The sequence below is a fragment of the Nerophis lumbriciformis genome, linkage group LG14, assembly GCF_033978685.3.
Source record: "Nerophis lumbriciformis linkage group LG14, RoL_Nlum_v2.1, whole genome shotgun sequence".
In the NCBI taxonomy this organism is placed as follows: domain Eukaryota; kingdom Metazoa; phylum Chordata; class Actinopteri; order Syngnathiformes; family Syngnathidae; genus Nerophis; species Nerophis lumbriciformis.
In genome coordinates, this window is record NC_084561.2 from 3,493,259 (window position 1) to 3,514,230 (window position 20,972).

A 20,972-nucleotide genomic window follows, 5' to 3' on the forward strand; every position below is an offset into this window, starting at 1 on the left:
TATACAATCTACTGCATATCCCACATTTCTCATCCGGTTCAGACCATTCCACATTCACCACCTTTAACTCACCGTGGACAATCAAACTACCATTTTCCAGGTTCCAAAAAATTCCAGGAATTCCCAGAATTCCCGGTTTTCCAAATCCCTATTTTCCCCTCTTCCTGGAAAGTTTTCACAGTCCACATTTTTCAACCATTTTTGACCATTCCACTTTCAAAACACTCCTTTTAGTTGGGACAACAAATGCTCCTATTTTTTCCCCCATACAAATTCCTAGTTTTCCAGGAATTCCGAAATACCTATTCTCAATTCAAACTGTTACTACGTCAACATTCAAAAATTCCAACACAAACTCATTTATATCATCATTTGTGCTAGTATCATCATTTTCAAACAATCCCGGTTTTCTCCAAATTCACAAATTTCCAGGAAATCCCCATTCAAATGAACGGACATATTCATAGTTCTGCAATAACCTAAATTCCCAAATCTTTGCTCCATTTTTAAACTTCTCAACCATCCACCCAAATTACTCGTCCGATATATCGACCGCAAAACAGGGTTTCTCTTTCCAAAAATTCCCAGTTTTCCTGGAATTTTCTCCCCATTGACCATGAATGGGAAATATACAATCTACTGCACATCCCACATTTCTCATCCGGTTCAAACCATTCCACATTCACCACCTTTAACACACCGTGGACAATCAAACTACCATTTTCCAGGTTCAAAAAAATTCCAGGAATTCCCAGAATTCACGGTTTTCCAAATCCCTATTTTCCCCCCTTCCTGGAAAGTTTTCACAGTCCACATTTTTCAACCATTTTTTGACCATTCCACCTTCCAAACACTCCTTTTAGTCGGGACAACAAATGCTCCTATTTTTTTCCCATACAAATTCCTAGTTTTCCAGGAATTCCGAAATACCTATTCTCAATTCAAACTGTTACTACGTCAACATTCAAAAATTCCAACACAAACTCATTTATATCATCATTTGTGCTAGTATCATCATTTTCAAACAATCCCGGTTTTCTCCAAATTCACAAATTTCCAGGAAATCCCCATTCAAATGAACGGACATATTCATAGTTCTGCAATAACCTAAATTCCCAAATCTTTGCTCCATTTTTAAACTTCTCAACCATCCACCCAAACTACTTGTCCGATATATCGACCGCAAAACAGGGTTTCTCTTTCCCAAAATTCCCAGTTTTCCTGGATTTTTCTCCTTATTGACAATGAATGGGAAATATACAATCTACTGCATATCCCACATTTCTCATCCGGTTCAAACCATTCCACATTCACCACCTTTAACTCACCGTGGACAATCAAACTACCATTTTCCAGGTTCAAAAAAATTCCAGGAATTCCCAGAATTCACGGTTTTCCAAATCCCTATTTTCCCCTCTTCCTGGAAAGTTTTCACAGTCCACATTTTTCAACCATTTTTTGACCATTCCACCTTCCAAACACTCCTTTTAGTTGGGACAACAAATGCTCCTATTTTTTCCCCCATACAAATTCCTAGTTTTCCCGGAATTCCAGGAATTCCGAAATACCTATTCTCAATTCAAACTGTTACTACGTCAACATTCAAAAATTCCAACACAAACTCATTTATATCATCATTTGTGCTAGTATCATCATTTTCAAACAATCCCGGTTTTCTCCAAATTCACAAATTTCCAGGAAATCCCCATTCAAATGAACGGACATATTCATAGTTCTGCAATAACCTAAATTCCCAAATCTTTGCTCAATTTTTAAACTTCTCAACCATCCACCCAAACTACTCGTCCGATATATCGACCGCAAAACAGAGTTTTCTCTTTCCCAAAATTCCCAGTTTTCCTGGATTTTTCTCCTTATTGACAATTAATGGGAAATATACAATCTATTGCATATCCCACATTTCTCATCCGGTTCAAACCATTCCACATTCACCACCTTTAACTCACCGTGGACAATCAAACTACCATTTTCCAGGTTCCAAAAAATTCCAGGAATTCCCAGAATTCACGGTTTTCCAAATCCCTATTTTCCCCTCTTCCTCCACATTTTTCAACCATTTTTGACCATTCCACCTTCCAAGCACTCCTTTTAGTTGGGACAACAAAATCTCCTATTTTTTTCCTATACAAATTCCTAGTTTTCCAGGAATTCCGAAATACCTATTCTCAATTCAAACTGTTACTACGTCAACATTCAAAAATTCCAACACAAACTCATTTATATCATCATTTGTGCTAGTATCATCATTTTCAAACAATCCCGGTTTTCTCCAAATTCACAAATTTCCAGGAAATCCCCATTCAAATGAACTGACTTATTCATAGTTCTGCAATAACCTAAATTCCCAAATCTTTGCTCAATTTTTAAACTTCTCAACCATCCACCCAAACTACTTGTCCGATATATCGACCGCAAAACAGGGTTTCTCTTTCCCAAAATTCCCAGTTTTCCTGGAATTTTCTCCCCATTGACAATGAATGGGAAATATACAATCTACTGCATATCCCACATTTCTCATCCGGTTCAAACCATTCCACATTCACCACCTTTAACTCACCGTGGACAATCAAACTACCATTTTCCAGGTTCAAAAAAATTTCCAGGAATTCCCAGAATTCACGGTTTTCCAAATCCCTATTTTCCCCTCTTCCTGGAAAGTTTTCACAGTCCACATTTTTCAACCAATTCCAACTATTCCACCTTCAAAACATTACTCTTAGTTGGGACAACAAATGTTCCTATTTTTTTAGTAAAAATTCCTGTTTTTTCCAGGAATTCCGAAATACCTATTCTCAGTTCAAACTTTTACTGCGTCAACATTTTTCAACCGATTCCAAAAATTCTAACACCAACCCCTTCAAAAAATCCCAGTTTTCCCAGAAATTTCTAAATTTCCAGGAAATTCTCATTGAACTGAATGGACGTATTCAAAGTCCTACATTGCCCTAAATTCTCAAAATTGTGCGCCATTTTTAAACCTTTCAACCATCCACCCACACTTCTCACCCTATATATCGAATGCAAAACATGTTTTCCCTTTCCCAAAATTCCCAGTTTTCCTGGATTTTTCTCCTTATTGACAATTAATGGGAAATATACAATCTACTGCATATCCCACATATCTCATCCGGTTCAAACCATTCCACATTCACCACCTTTAACTCACCGTGGACAATCAAACTACCATTTTCCAGGTTCAAAAAAATTCCAGGAATTCACAGAATTCACGGTTTTCCAAATCCCTATTTTCCCCTCTTCCTGGAAAGTTTTCACAGTCCACATTTTTCAACCATTTTTGACCATTCCACCTTCAAAACACTCCTTTTAGTTGGGACAACAAATGCTCCTATTTTTTTCCCCATACAAATTCCTAGTTTTCCAGGAATTCCGAAATACCTATTCTCAATTCAAACTGTTACTACGTCAACATTCAAAAATTCCAACACAAACTCATTTATATCGTCATTTGTGCTAGTATCATCATTTTCAAACAATCCCGGTTTTCTCCAAATTCACAAATTTCCAGGAAATCCCCATTCAAATGAACGGACATATTCATAGTTCTGCAATAACCTAAATTCCCAAATCTTTGCTCCATTTTTAAACTTCTCAACCATCCACCCAAACTACTCGTCCGATATATCGACCGCAAAACAGGGTTTCCCTTTCCCAAAATTCCCAGTTTTCCTGGATTTTTCTCCTTATTGACAATGAATGGGAAATATACAATCTACTGCATATCCCACATTTCTCATCTGGTTCAAACCATTCCACATTCACCACCTTTAACTCACCGTGGACAATCAAACTACCATTTTCCAGGTTCAAAAAAATTCCAGGAATTCCCAGAATTCACAGTTTTCCAAATCCCTATTTTCCCCTCTTCCTGGAAAGTTTTCACAGTCCACATTTTTCAACCATTTTTTGACCATTCCACCTTCCAAACACTCCTTTTAGTTGGGACAACAAATGCTCCTATTTTTTCCCCCATACAAATTCCTACTTTTCCAGGAATTCCGAAATACCTATTCTCAATTCAAACTGTTACTACGTCAACATTCAAAAATTCCAACACAAACTCATTTATATCATCATTTGTGCTAGTATCATCATTTTCAAACAATCCCGGTTTTCTCCAAATTCACAAATTTCCAGGAAATCCCCATTCAAATGAACGGACATATTCATAGTTCTGCAATAACCGAAATTCCCAAATCTTTACTCCATTTTTAAACTTCTCAACCATCCACCCAAACTACTTGTCAGATATATCGACCGCAAAACAGGGTTTCTCTTTCCCAAAATTCCCAGTTTTCCTGGATTTTTCTCCTTATTGACAATTAATGGGAAATATACAATCTACTGCATATCCCACATTTCTCATCCGGTTCAAACCATTCCACATTCACCACCTTTAACACACCGTGGACAATCAAACAACCATTTTCCAGGTTCAAAAAAATTCCAGGAATTCCCAGAATTCACGGTTTTCCAAATCCCTATTTTCCCCTCTTCCTGGAAAGTTTTCACAGTCCACATTTTTGACCATTCCACCTTCCAAACACTCCTTTTAGTTGGGACAACAAATGCTCCTATTTTTTTCCCCATACAAATTCCTAGTTTTCCAGGAATTCCGAAATACCTATTCTCAATTCAAACTGTTACTACGTCAACATTCAAAAATTCCAACACAAACTCATTTATATCATCATTTGTGCTAGTATCATCATTTTCAAACAATCCCGGTTTTCTCCAAATTCACAAATTTCCAGGAAATCCCCATTCAAATGAACGGACATATTCATAGTTCTGCAATAACCGAAATTCCCAAATCTTTGCTCAATTTTTAAACTTCTCAACCATCCACCCAAACTACTTGTCCGATATATCGACCGCAAAACAGGGTTTCTCTTTCCCAAAATTCCCAGTTTTCCTGGAATTTTCTCCCCATTGACAATGAATGGGAAATATGCAATCTACTGCATATCCCACATTTCTCATCCGGTTCAGACCATTCCACATTCACCACCTTTAACTCACCGTGGACAATCAAACTACCATTTTCCAGGTTTAAAAAAATTCCAGGAATTCCCAGAATTCACGGTTTTCCAAATCCCTATTTTCCCCTCTTCCTGGAAAGTTTTCACATTCCACATTTTTCAACCATTTTTGACCATTCCACCTTCAAAACACTCCTTTTAGTTGGGACAACAAATGCTCCTATTTTTTTAGTAAAAATTCCTGTTTTTTCCAGGAATTCCGAAATACCTATTCTCAATTCAAACTGTTACTACGTCAACATTCAAAAATTCCAACCCAAACTCATTTATATCATCATTTGTGCTAGTATCATCATTTTCAAACAATCCCGGTTTTCTCCAAATCCACAAATTTCCAGGAAATCCCCATTCAAATGAACGGACATATTCATAGTTCTGCAATAACCTAAATTCCCAAATCTTTGCTCCATTTTTAAACTTCTCAACCATCCACCCAAACTACTCGTCCGATATATCGACCGCAAAACAGGGTTTCTTTTTCCCAAAATTCCCAGTTTTCCTGGATTTTTCTCCTTATTGACAATTAATGGGAAATATACAATCTACTGCATATCCCACATTTCTCATCCGGTTCAAAACATTCCACATTCACCACCTTTAACTCACCATGGACAATCAAACTACCATTTTCCAGGTTCAAAAAAATTCCAGGAATTCCCAGAATTCACGGTTTTCCAAATCCCTATTTTCCCCTCTTCCTGGAAAGTTTTCACAGTCCACATTTTTCAACCATTTTTTGACCATTCCACCTTCAAAACACTCCTTTTAGTTGGGACAACAAATGCTCCTATTTTTTTCCCCATACAAATTCCTAGTTTTCCAGGAATTCCGAAATACCTATTCTCAATTCAAACTGTTACTACGTCAACATTCAAAAATTCCAACACAAACTCATTTATATCGTCATTTGTGCTAGCATCATCATTTTCAAACAATCCCGGTTTTCTCCAAATTCACAAATTTCCAGGAAATCCCCATTCAAATGAACGGACATATTCACAGTTCTGCAATAACCTAAATTCCCAAATCTTTGCTCCATTTTTAAACTTCTCAACCATCCACCCAAACTACTCGTCCGATATATCGACCGCAAAACAGGGTTTCTCTTTCCCAAAATTCCCAGTTTTCCTGGAATTTTCTCCCCATTGACAATGAATGGGAAATATACAATCTACTGCATATCCCACATTTCTCATCCTATTTGAACCGTTCCAACAACCACACACTCCACTTTGCGTATCCTAGTTTAGTAGATTTTTTTTGACTTCCTGTTAGCCGTCAGTGTTGCCGGGACTCGACCAATCAGCTCCGACGTTGCTGGCGTGTAGAAGACTTTTCTTCTTTTTGTCGTTGTCGCTTGCTCCTTTCCTGCCTGCTGAGCCACTGGTGCATGGTAAGTATAGAAAGGTGTTGCATGGACCAGCCCTCAGTCAGACGCGCAATATTAACCTCACCAGGCTCGCTACCACCGACCGTTTGGATGCGACACACACCCGTAACAACACAACACCCGTAACCACTTCCAGTCCCCGCCAACTTGGAAGCAGAATAGGCGGCCAATTGCATGTTGGATGTTAGGGAACGTGGTGTGAAAAGCACTCCACCGTCCTTTCGTCTCTTCCTCTGTGTGTGTGTGTGTGTGTGTCCGTGTGTGTGTGTGTTTCTTGAAGGGATCATGCAGCATGGTTGGCTGGTGGTGTGCTCTGCGGTAAACAACGATGGTCAGTGGGAGAATCATGTTAGTTAGCAGAGCCGTCAGACCTCCAACTATCCTGCACACTCTCGGGTTACTGTTGGTGTTTCCCTCCCAGGTGTCCTCACTCTTATCTTACTCCAGGGGTGTCCAAAGTGCGACCCGTAGCTAGTTTGTTAACGGCCGTGGCACAATCCTACATTTCCAGGAAATTCCCATTCAACTGAATGGACATATTCAAAGTTCTACAATGCCCTCTATTCTCAAAATTGTGAGCCACTTTTAAACCTCGCAACCATCCACCCACACTTCTCTTCCTGTATATCGAATGCAAAACATGTTTTCCCTTTCCCCAAATTCACAGTTTTCCCGTAATTTTCTCCCCATTGACAATGAATGGGAAATATACAATCTACTGCATATTCCACATTTCTCATCCCATTCAAACCATTCCACTCACTGTGGACAATCAAAATTCCAGGAATTCCCAGTTTTCCAAAGCCCTATTTTCCCCTCTTCCTGGAAAATTTTCACATTTTTCAACCATTTTAGATCATTCCACCTTCAAAACACTCCTCTTAATTGGGACAACAAATGCTCCTATTCCTAGTTTTCCCGGAATTCCAGGAATTCCGAAATACCTATTCTCAATTCAAACTGTTACTACGTCAACATTCAAAAATTCCAACACAAACCCATTCATATCATCTCGGATATTTGTGCGAGTATCAATATTTTCAAACAATCCCGGTTTTCTCCAAATTCACATATTTCCAGGAAATTCCCATTCTAATGAACGGACATATTCATAGTTCTACAATACCCTAAATTCCCAAATCTTTGCTCCATTAATGCATGCTCATGTTAGCAGACTAGCTTTTTAAACACATTTTTAAGGTACTCATCTCAGAGTAATAACATATTTTGGTACTTACCATACCATACCATACCAACTTTATTTATAAAGCCCTTTTAAGACAAGCACAGTTGAAAAACAAAGAAACGGAGGTAAAGGACAGACTAAAAAATAACATTTAAAACAGAAATAAAAATACACATTTAAAAAGCAAATATAAATTACCCTAAGAACAGTTTTGTTAGATAAAAACAGTTTAAAAGTTAAAAACAGTTCAAAAGGTTAAAAGCTAAAACAGTTTAAAGTCTCATGCTGGGTTAAAAGCCAGTGAATAAAAACTTGACGCATGTTACAGTTTGTATTTTAGCATGCTAACATTAGCATGCTCGATTTCTTTTAGCTAATTTAGCAGCTACCTCCGTGTCAAATATTGTGTTACTTGACGAATGATACCTAACGCTAATATGCTAGCTACTAATGTAGGTATACACCGCAGTTATATTTCGGTACTTGATGCAATCTAATGTTAGCAGGCTAGCATTTGAACAATTTTTGTACTTGGTGCTCGTTACACTTAGCATTTTAGCATGCTAACATTAGTATCTTGAATTTTTTTTAGCTAATTTAGAAGGTATACACCTCAGCATCAAATATTTTCTTACCTGTTATTATGCTAACGTTAGTGTGCTAGATAATTTTCTACGTTTACACCTCAGTCATATTTTTAAACTTTTTCAGTTACACACCTTTGAGTAATTTTGCTACTTGATGCATGTTACAGTTAGCATGCTAGATGTTTATTTATAATTTAGCACATATACACCTCAGATTTTGTTATTTCACTAATGCTAACTGTAAACATGCTTTTTTTTTAGCACAATGCTGTTAGCATGCTAGCATTTTTAGCTCATTTTGCACATATTTTCTGATACTTGACACTTTCTGGCCAGCGTGCTAACTGTTAGCTTTTCATTTCGGCTTTGGCTCCTTGACATTCACACTACATTTCTACCAGTCTATATAAATCCTTGGATTTGTCAGTCTGTGGCCCTCATTGGAAAAACTTTGGGCACCCCTGTGACACACACACACACACACACACACACACTTACACACACACTTGTCCCTTCTTCCCGTTTTTACGTTCTTTTTCATTTGTTTTGCCTCCCCTCCCTCCCCCCCACACTGTGATCAGAGACATGCATGCACAGATGATCAGCTCCATTAAGAACTTGCAGATGGACGGTGAGGACCCTCGCAAGCTGCTGCAGTCCTGGGGTCGCCTGCGCTTCCCTCGCCACGTCCTCCAGTGAGTCTGCAGACAGACCCGTGGTGTCGCGGCTGCAACAACCAGCTTAGGGGGGATAGATGTCATGTGATCACCTCCAAATAGAAATCCTCTTTTATTAGTATTATTATTATTATTATTGTTATTATTATCATTAGGGCTGCAGCTGTTTATATTGTTTTAGTCATAGATCCAGTAGTTGGTTCCATTAATGGGATAACAGACACTTTGTAGCTTCAATGTGTCTTTTAGAGAAAACAAAACAAAAAAACATTTGGTTGCCATAAACTTCATTACCTTCTATTTATCTTTTATTTACCTTCTTGACCTTTTATTTACATTTCTTTACTTTCCATCCATCCATCCATTTTCTATTTACCTTCTTTTACATTTTTTTTAAAAATTTTAAATTTACCTTTTAACTTCAATTTACCTTCAATTTAGTTTTCTTTACATTTAATTGATCTTCTATTCCCCTTTTACCTGTTTTACCTTCTATTAATTGTATTTGACCTTTTCTATACCTTTTATTCATCCATCTCCATCTTTATTCTAATTACCTTATTTAAAAAATGTTTGCATTCTTTTGCCTTTTTTTTTTTACCTTGCATTTACCTTTGACCTTCTATTTAACTTTTATTTACCTTCAGTCACCTCATTTTACCTTCTTGTACCTTATTTTACCTTTTACCTTCAATTTACCTTTATTCAACTCATTTTACATTTTTTTTTTTTTTTACCTTCGGTTCATCTTGTACCTTTTTATTTTACCTTCCATTTAGTGTTTAATTACCTTTTATTTACCTTGATGTACCTTTTTTTTTTTTTTACCTTTTACCTCAAATCCACATGCGTTTACCTTTTTTTTCTTTTACCTTCTTGTACCTTTTTATATACCTTCCATTTACCTTCATTAACCCGATATTTTTTCTCTACCTTGTTTTTTTTACCTTTTACCTCAAATCCACATGCGTTTACCTTTTTTTTCTTTTACCTTCTCGTACCTTTTTACATACCTTCCATTTACCTTCATTAACCCGATATTTTTTCTCTACCTTTTTTTTTTTTACCTGTCCTTTAGCTTATTTTTTTTACCTTCTATTCACCTTTTACCGTCTCTACCTTTTTCTTTTTCACCTTTTTCTACCTTCCATTTACCTTCTTTTATGTACCTTATTTTCATCATTTGGCTTATTTGACCTACTATTGAACATTCACTTTACTTTAGCTTCTATTTACTTTCTACCTTTTTTACTTATGTATTTATTTACTTTCTTTCACCTTCAATTGACCTACTTTTACTTGTATTAACTCGATATTTTTTCTCTACCTTTTTTTTACCTGTCATTTAACTTTGTCATTTAGCTACCTTTTTTCTTTTTCACCGTTTTTTTTTTTACCTTCCATTTACCTTCTTTTATTGACCTTATTTTCATCATTTGGCTTATTTGACCTACTATTGAACATTCACTTTATTTTAGCTTCTATTTACTTTCTACCTTTTTTACTTTGTATCCTTGTTTTACCTTCTAGTCTCTTTATTTTACCTTCAATTTACCTTCTATTTAGTTTTCTTTACATATAATGGATCTTCTATTCCCCTTTTACCTGTTTTACCTTCTATTAATTTTATTTGACCTTTTCTATACCTTTTATTCTAATTACCTTATTTAAATTTTTATAGTCGCCTCATTTTACCTTCTTGTACCTTTTTCTTTTACCTTCCATTTAGTGTTTAATTACCTTTCATTTACCTTCGTGTACCTTTTTTTATTTACCTTCTTTTACCTAAAATCCACATGCGCTTACCTTTTTTTCTTTTACCTTCTTGTACCTTTTTACATACCTTACATTTACCTTCATTAACCCGATATTTTTTCTCTACCTTTTTTTTTACCTGTCCTTTAGCTTATTTTTTACCTTCTATTCACCTTTTACCGTCTCTACCTTTTTCACCTTTTTCTACCTTCCATTTACCTTCTTTTATGTACCTTATTTTCATCATTTGGCTTATTTGACCTACTATTGAACATTCACTTTACTTTAGCTTCTATTTAATTTCTACCTTTTTTACTTATGTATTTATTTACTTTCTTTCACCTTCAATTGACCTACTTTTACTTGTATTAACTCGATATTTTTTCTCTACCTTTGTTTTTTTACCTGTCATTTAGCTTTGTCATTTAGCTACCTTTTTTTCTTTTTCACCTTTTTTTTTTACCTTCCATTTACCTTCTTTTATTGACCTTATTTTCATCATTTGGCTTATTTGACCTACTATTGAACATTCACTTTATTTTAGCTTCTATTTACTTTCTACCTTTTTTACTTTGTATCCTTGTTTTACCTTCTAGTCTCTTTAATTTACCTTCAATTTACCTTCTATTTAGTTTTCTTTACATATAATGGATCTTCTATTCCCCTTTTACCTGTTTTACCTTCTATTAATTTTATTTGACCTTTTCTATACCTTTTATTCTAATTACCTTATTTAAATTTTTTTAGTCACCTCATTTTACCTTCTTGTACCTTTTTCTTTTACCTTCCATTTAGTGTTTAATTACCTTTCATTTACCTTCATGTACCTTTTTTTCTTTACCTTCTTTTACCTAAAATCCACATGCGCTTACCTTTTTTTCTTTTACCTTCTCGTACCTTTTTATATACCTTCCATTTACCTTCATTAACCCGATATTTTTTCTCTACCTTTTTTTTTTTTTTTACCTGTCCTTTAGCTTATTTTTTTACCTTCTATTCACCTTTTACCGTCTCTACCTTTTTCTTTTTCACCTTTTTCTACCTTCCATTTACCTTCTTATATGTACCTTATTTTCATCATTTGGCTTATTTGACCTACTATTGAACATTCACTTTACTTTAGCTTCTATTTACTTTCTACCTTTTTTACTTATGTATTTATTTACTTTCTTTCACCTTCAATTGACCTACTTTTACTTGTATTAACTCAATATTTTTTCTCTACCTTTTTTTTACCTGTCATTTAGCTTTGTCATTTAGCTACCTATTTTCTTTTTCACCTTTTTTTTTTTACCTTCCATTTACCTTCTTTTATTGACCTTATTTTCATCATTTGGCTTATTTGACCTACTATTGAACATTCACTTTATTTTAGCTTCTATTTACTTTCTACCTTTTTTACTTTGTATTTACTTTCTTTCACCTTCAATTGACCTATTTTTACTTGTATCCTTGTTTTGCCTTCTAGTCTCTTTATTTTACCTTCAATTTACCTTATTTACCTTCTATTTAGATTCCTTTACCTTTTAATTATCTTCTATTCACCTTTAATTTTTGTACCTTTTTACCTTGTATTTATTTTTGTTTGACCTTTTATTCTATTTATCTTCCATTTACCTTGTTTTACCTGTCATTTAGCTTATTTTACCTCCTGTTTAACTTTATTTTACCCTTTTCTAACCTTCTTTCATGCGGCCCAGAAGTGTTGCTAGGTCACATTCATTAATGGAAGCAATAGAAGGATGAATAGTTGCAGCTCTAATGATTATGACTAATAAATATATGGTAGTTTAGTAATAAATAAATGGTAGTTTGGCTGCAGCTGAGATTGTCAGAAAGCGCATGAGAAGACGAGTCAGGTCTTCAGCATGGAAGTCATCCTGACACTGACTTGACACTAAACGTGAACATGTGTGCAGTAACTTGTAGCAAAAGTGAGCATGTCTGTCTCTGCTAGTGGGTGGACTAGGCCCAAACTAACTCTTTCCTGTCACGCTGATCCCTCGCCGCCGCCCATCCTGCCTTCAGGTGCTTCATCAGTGCCCCCGCATGAAGGAGTCCGCACTAACACGGCTGCCGTCACGCCGCCGCAGGGATCATTATTAATCCTCTGTCTCCCTTTTTGGCAGGAAACACAAAGGAGCCAAACAGAAGCAGATCATCCCCAAGGTATCATTTTAATATACAATATTATCAAACCTTTTATCATTTTAATATCAAACCTTTTCATTGTGTCCTGGCTGGGTTTTTATTATTATTATTATTATTATTAAGATATTTTTGACTAACAAGATATTGCTGTTAACCGGCAATGATTCAATATAAATCAAATATTTCATAGCCAAAGCAAAAAAAAAAGCCCTTTTTTACGACCTTCTAAATATGATATTTAACATGATCTCATGATGTTAAAAACATAATTTACACGCATTTTAATCAATTGGGGCTCTAAACAGAATTTTTTTTTGGACCCCGGCCATTACGAAAAATGTTTATAGACTTTTTTTTAAATTTAATTTAATTAATTTTTAACAAGTTTTATACTTGATCAATTAAAGCTGAATTTAATTAGATTGATGTTTTGTACCAACACACATTTATGGAAAAGGATTATGGAAAAAAAACAGATTTTACAAATGTGAAACATTTTTTTTAAATGTTTAATTCAACTTTGGATGGATGGATAAACTTCGAAAATCTTTTTTTGATGTAATTTAATGTGGCCCTTCCTATCATTTATTGTGGTCCGTCATGCCATATAATGTGGTCCGTCTAATCATTTATTCATTTACCTTCATGTACCTTTTTTATTTACCTTTTTTTTACCTAAAACCCACATGCGCTTACCTTTTTTTCTTTTACCTTCTTGTACCTTTTTATATACCTTCCATTTACCTTCATTAACCCGATATTTTTTCTCTACCTTTTTTTTTTTTTACCTGTCCTTGAGCTTATTTTTTACCTTCTATTCACCTTTTACCGTCTCTACCTTTTTCTTTTTCACCTTTTTCTACCTTCCATTTACCTTCTTTTATGTACCTTATTTTCATCATTTGGCTTATTTGACCTACTATTGAACATTCACTTTACTTTAGCTTATATTTACTTTCTACCTTTTTTACTTTGTATTTATTTATTTACTTTCTTTCACCTTCAATTGACCTACTTTTACTTGTATTAACTCGATATTTTTTCTCTACCTTTTTTTTTTACCTGTCATTTAGCTTTGTCATTTAGCTACCTTTTTTCTTTTTTACCTTCCATTTACCTTCTTTTATTGACCTTATTTTCATCATTTGGCTTATTTGACCTACTATTGAACATTCACTTTATTTTAGCTTCTATTTACTTTCTACCTTTTTTACTTTGTATTTACTTTCTTTCACCTTCAATTGACCTACTTTTACTTGTATCCTTGTTTTACCTTCTAGTCTCTTTATTTTACCTTCAATTTACCTTATTTACCTTCTATTTAGATTCCTTTACCTTTTAATTATCTTCTATTCACCTTTAATTTTTGTACCTTTTTGCTGTTAACTGGCAATGATTCAATATAAATCAAATATTTCATAGCCAAAGCAACAACAAAAAAAGCCCTTTTTTACGACCTTCTAAATATGATATTTAACCTGATCTCATGATGTTAAAAACATAATTTACACGCATTTTAATCAATTGGGGCCCTAAACATTTTTTTTTTACGAAAAAAAATTTATATAAATTTTTCTTCTTTTTTTTTTTTTTATTTAATTTAATTTTTAACAAGTTTTATACTTGATCAATTAAAGCTGAATTTAATTAGATTGATGTTTTGTACCAACACACATTTATGGAAAAGGATTATGAAAAAAAACAGATTTTACAAATGTGAATTTAAAAAAAAAAATGTTTAATTCAACTTTGGATGGATGGATAAACTTCGAAAATCTTTTTATGATGTAATTTAATTTGGCCCTTCGTATCATTTATTGTGGTCCGTCATGCCATATAATGTGGTCCGTCTAATCATTTATTGTGGTCCGTTACATCATTTATTGCAGTCTGTCACATCATATAATGTGGTCTGTCACGTCATTTAATGTGGCCCGTCACATAATTTAATGTGGTTCACCATGTCATTTGACGTGGTCCGTCACATAATTTAAAGTGGCCCGCCATGTCATTTGACGTGGTCCACCACGTCATTTTACCTGACCCATAACAATATTTAAATGGCCTGCCACATCATTTAATGTAGTCTGCCATGTCATTTAAAGTGGCCCGCCACGTCATATAATGTGGTCCGCCACGTCAGTTAATGTGGCCCGTCACATCATTTAATGTGGTTCACCATGTCATTTGACGTGGTCCGTCACATAATTTAAAGTGGCCCGCCATGTCATTTGATGTGGTCCACCACGTCATTTTACCTGACCCATGACAATATTTAATTTGGTCTGCCATATCATTTAAAGTGGCCTGCCACATCATATAATGTGGTCCGCCACATCATATAATGTGGTCCGCCATGTCATTTGACGTGGTCCACCATTTAAAGTGGCCTGCCACGTCAGTTAATGTGGTCCGCCACGTAATTAAGTTGGCCTGCCATGTAATTTGATGTGGTCCACCACATCATTTTACCTGACCCATGACAATATTTAACGTGGTCTGCCATATCATTTAAAGTGGCCTGCCACATCATATAATGTGGTCTGCCATGTAATTTGACTTGGTCCACCGCATCATTTTACCTGACCCATGACGATATTTAATGTAGTCTGCCATATCATTTGATGTGGTCCATCACATCATTCAAAGTGGCCCGCCACGTCATTTAATGTTGCCCCCCCATGTCATTTTGATGTGGTCCACCACATAATTTTACCTGACCCATGAAAATATTTAATGTGGTTTGCCACATCATTGAATCACTGGACACTGAATATGGTAACATCATTTAAAGTGGCCCGCCACGTCATATAATGTGTTCCGCCACGTCATTTTACCTGACCCATGACAATATTTAATGTGGTTTGCCATATCATTTAATGTGGTCTGCCATATCATTTGATGTGGTCCGTCACATCATTTAAAGTGGCCCGCCATATCATTTGACGTGGTCCACCACATTATTTTACCTGACCCATGACAATATTTAATGTGGTTTGCCATATCATTTAAAGTGGCCTGCCACATCATATAATGTGGTCCGCCATGTCATTTGACATGGTCCACCATTTAAAGTGGCCTGCCATGTAATTTGACTTGGTCCACCACGTCATTTTATCTGACCCATGACAATATTTAATGTGGTCTGCCATATCATTTAAAGTGGCCTGCCACATCATATAATGTGGTCCACCACGTCATTTTACCTGACCCATAACAATATTTAATGTGGTCTGCCATATCATTTAAAGTGGCCCGCCACGTCATATAATGTGTTCCGCCACATCATTTTACCTGACCCATGACAATATTTAAAGTGGCCTGCCACATCATTTAAAGTGGCCTGCCACATCATATAATGTGGTCCGCCATGTCATTTGACGTGGTCCACCATTTAATTTGGCCTGCCACGTCAGTTAATGTGGTCCGCCATGTAATTTGACTTGGTCCACCACGTCATTTTACCTGACCCATGACAATATTTAAAGTGGCCTGCCACATCATTTAAAGTGGCCTGCCACATCATATAATGTGGTCCGCCATGTCATTTGATGTGGTCCACCATTTAATGTGGCCTGCCACGTCAGTTAATGTGGTCCGCCATGTAATTTGACTTGGTCCACCACGTCATTTTACCTGACCCATGACAATATTTAAAGTGGCCTGCCACGTCATTTGACGTGGTCCACCATTTAAAGTGGCCCGCCACGTAATTAATGTGGCCTGCCATGTAATTTGACGTGGTCCACCACGTCATTTTACCTGACCCATGACAATATTTAATGTAGTCTGCCACATCATTTAAAGTGGCCTGCCACATCATATAATGTGGTCCGCCATGTCATTTGATGTGGTCCACCATTTAAAGTGGCCCGCCACGTCAGTTAATGTGGTCTGCCATGTAATTTGACGTGGTCCACCACGTCATTTTACCTGACCCATGACAATATTTAATGTAGTCTGCCATATCATTTGATGTGGTCCATCACATCATTTAAAGTGGCCCGCCACGTCATTTAATGTTGCCCCCTATGTCATTTTGATGTGGTCCACCACATAATTTTACCTGACCCATGAAAATATTTAACGTGGTTTGCCACATCATTTAATCACTGGATACTGGATATGGTAACATCATTTAAAGTGGCCCGCCACATCATTTGACCTGACCCATGACAATATTTAATGTGGTTTGCCATATCATTTAACGTGGTCCGCCATATCATTTGATGTGGTCCGTCACATCATTTAAAGTGGCCCGCCATATCATTTGACGTGGTCCACCACATCATTTTAGCTGACCCATGACAATATTTAATGTGGTCTGCCATATCATTTAAAGCGGCCTGCCACATCATATAATGTGGTCCACCATGTCATTTGATGTGGTCCACCATTTAAAGTGGCCTGCCACGTCAGTTAATGTGGTCTGCCACGTAATTAATGTGGCCTGCCATGTAATTTGATGTGGTCTACCACGTCATTTTACCTGACCCATGACAATATTTAATGTGGTCTGTCATATCATTTAAAGTGGCCTGCCACATCATATAATGTGGTCTGCCATATCATTTGACGTGGTCCACCATTTAAAGTGGCCTGCCACGTCAGTTAATGTGGTCTGCCACGTAATTAAGGTGGCCTGCCATGTAATTTGACTTGGTCCACCACATCATTTGACCTGACCCATGAGAATATTTAATGTGGTCTGCCATGTCATTTAAAGTGACCTGCCACATCATATAATGTGGTCCGCCATGTCATTTGACGTGGTCCACCATTTAATGTGGCCCGCCACGTCAGTTAATGTGGTCCGCCATGTCATTTGATGTGGTCCACCATTTAAAGTGGCCTGCCACATCATATAATGTGGTCCGCCATGTCATTTGACGTGGTCCACCATGTCATTTGACGTGGTCCACCATTTAATGTGGCCTGCCACATCAGTTAATGTGGTCCGCCACGTAATTAATGTGGCCTGCCATGTAATTTGACTTGGTCCACCACATCATTTTACCTGACCCATGACAATATTTAAAGTGGTCTGTCATATCATTTAAATTGGCCTGCCACATCAGTTAATGTGGTCCGCCATGTCATTTGACGTGGTCCACCATTTAAAGTAGCCTGCCACATCAGTTAATGTGGTTTGCCACGTAATTAAGGTGGCCTGCCATGTAATTTGACTTGGTCCACCACATCATTTTACCTGACCCATGACAATATTTAATGTGGTCTGCCATATCATTTAAAATGGCCTGCCACATCATATAATGTGGTCCACCATGTCATTTGATGTGGTCCACCATTTAAAGTGGCCCGCCACGTCAGTTAAAGTGGTCCGCCACGTAATTAAGGTGGCCTGCCATGTAATTTGACTTGGTCCACCACATCATTTTACCTGACCCATGACAATATTTAAAGTGGCCTGCCACATCATTTAAAGTGGCCTGCCACATCATATAATGTGGTCCGCCATGTCATTTGACGTGGTCCACCATTTAAAGTGGACCGCCACGTCAGTTAATGTGGTCCGCCATGTCATTTGACTTGGTCCACCACATCATTTTACCTGACCTGGTTAGTCCGAAAGAGAACTAGATGATGCAGTATTATCTGCTCACAGATGCTACCTGGTGGTTCTTTGAGCACACCTGGATAGTCCCACTCCTCAATGCGTCCGTCACACGCAGGATTCTCACAAGAATGAGAAAAAAATATATATATATTTACTGTAGTTGAATGTGTTTTGAGCGTTCTCCTCTTCTCTCCCTGTGCAGAATCTGCTGGATTCTCGCTCTCTGAAGTTCATCGTGAGTCTGACGCTGCACGACCGCACCACCAAGTCTCTGCTCCACCTGCACAAGAAGAAGAAAACTCCCAGCATCAGCGCCCAGTTCCAGGTGACCACGACTCAAGGTCTCAGGTGTCCAGAAACAATCCTGACGGAGTTTTTTTTTGTCTCCTTCAGACGTCTCTCACCAAACTCCTGGAGACTCTGAACAGAGCAGAGCCGTTCTTCATCCGCTGTATCCGCTCCAACGCTGAGAAGGTAAGCAGAGAATCGTTAAGTTGACATTTCTAATCAATCCAAACAATGTGTCACCAAGTGATCCGTTTCTTTGTTTTTATTTCATTTGATTTTTCAGTATCAAAAGGTTGAAGTCGATCAAAAAATGTTTATGGTTTCAAAAGGCAAGTTTATTTATAGAGCGATTTAAAGTACTGCTTAAATTACAAGGAGGCAAACATTCGGATGGAATAATGATAAAGACAATCATAATTCTGATTAAAATCATTATAAAAACAATCATAAATCAAATGAAAACCATTTTAAAAACAATCAAAATTCAAATTAAAAACATCATAAAAACAATCTTAATTCAAATAAAATTATAAAATAACAAATCGTAACATAAAAACAATCATATTTCAAAGTAAAATCAGAAAGTTAAAAAATCACCATAAAACAATCATATTTTAGATTAAAATCATCATAAAGACCATTACAGTCATAATATCATAAAACAATATTTTAAAATAAAATCATAAACAATCATATTTAAAATTAAAATCATAATATAAAATCATATTTCAAATTAAAGTCATAAAACAATTATTTGTATTTTCACTTTAAAATGATGAAATAAAATAATCATAAAAACAATCATTATTCAAATTAAAATCATAAAATAAAATCATCATAATACGATCATATTTGAGATTAAAATCATCATAAAAACCATTAAAGTCATAAAATCATGCAACTATATTTTAAAATAAAATCATAAACAATCATAATTCAAATTAAAATCATAATTAAAAATCATATTTCAAATTAAAATCATAAAACAATCGTATTTTCAAATTAAAATCATAAAATAAAATCATCATTATATGATCATATTTTGGATTAAAATCTTCATAAAAACCATTAAAGTCATAAAATCATCATGCAACTATATTTTAAAATAAAATCATAAACAATCATAATTCAAATTAAAATCATAAAATAAAATCATAATTAAAAATCCTATTTCAAATTAAAATCATAAAACAATCGTATTTTCAAATTAAAATCATGAAATAAAATCATCATAAATAATATATCTTAATTCAAATTAAAATCATAAAATAAAATCATCATACAACAATCATATTTGAGATTAAAATCATCATAAAAACCATTAAAGTCATAAAATCATCATACAACAATCATATTTGAGATTAAAATCATCATAAAAATCATCATAAAACTATATTTTAAAATATAATCATAAACAATCATAATTAAAAATAAAAATAAATATAAACATTTAAAAATAAAATCAAAATATAAATTCATATTTCAAATCAAAATCATAAAACAATCGTATTTACAAATTAAAATGATTAAATAAAATCATTATAAAAACATTATTCAAAATAAAATCATAAAATCATCATCAATCATCTTTGAGATTAAAATCATCATAAAAACCATTAGTCATAAAATCTTCATAAAACTATATTTTAAAATAAAATCATAAACAATCCTAATTCAAATTAAAATCATAAAATAAAATCATACTATAAAATCATATTTCTAATTAAAATCATGAAATAAAATCATCATTAAAAACTATCATAATTCAAATTAAAATCATAAAATAAAACCATCAAAACAATCATATTTGAGATTAAAATCATCATAAAAACCATTAAAGTCATAAAATCATCATAAAACCATCATAAAACTATATTTTAAAATAAAATCATAAACCATCATAATTCAAATTAAAATCATAAAATAAAATCATAGTATAAAATCATATTTCAAATTAAAATCATAAAACAATCGTATTTTCAAATTAAAATAATGGAATACAATTATCATAAAAACAATAAAATCATAAAATAAAATCATCATAAAACAATCACATTTGAGATTAAAATCATCATAAAAACATTAAAGTCATAAAATCATCATAAAACTATATTTTAGAATAAAATCATAAACCAAATTAAAATCATAATTCAAATTAAAATCATAAAATAAAATCATCATAAAACAATCATTTTAGATTAAAAGCACAGCATTAAATCATCATAAAACAATTAAAATCATAAAATCATCATAAAACTATCATACTTAAAATTAAAATC

General features: G+C 34.8%; 1 protein-coding gene across 9 annotated transcripts in view; it reads left to right on the forward strand.

The window, feature by feature from the left end:
- LOC133616672 (myosin IXB) overlaps positions 1 to 20,972 on the forward strand; it is a 302,457-nt gene that overhangs the window by 204,526 nt on the left and 76,959 nt on the right. For 6 of the 9 annotated variants that reach the window (XM_061976210.2, XM_061976209.2, XM_061976213.2 and 3 more), the window contains 4 exons: positions 8,826 to 8,939; positions 12,806 to 12,845; positions 18,608 to 18,730; positions 18,799 to 18,879. In XM_061976210.2, coding sequence (XP_061832194.1) covers positions 8,826 to 8,939; positions 12,806 to 12,845; positions 18,608 to 18,730; positions 18,799 to 18,879 — 358 coding nt within the window. The remainder of the gene's footprint in view (positions 1 to 8,825; positions 8,940 to 12,805; positions 12,846 to 18,607; positions 18,731 to 18,798; positions 18,880 to 20,972) is intronic. The other 3 variants (XM_061976214.2, XM_061976216.2, XM_061976218.2) reach the window with 1 other exon arrangement.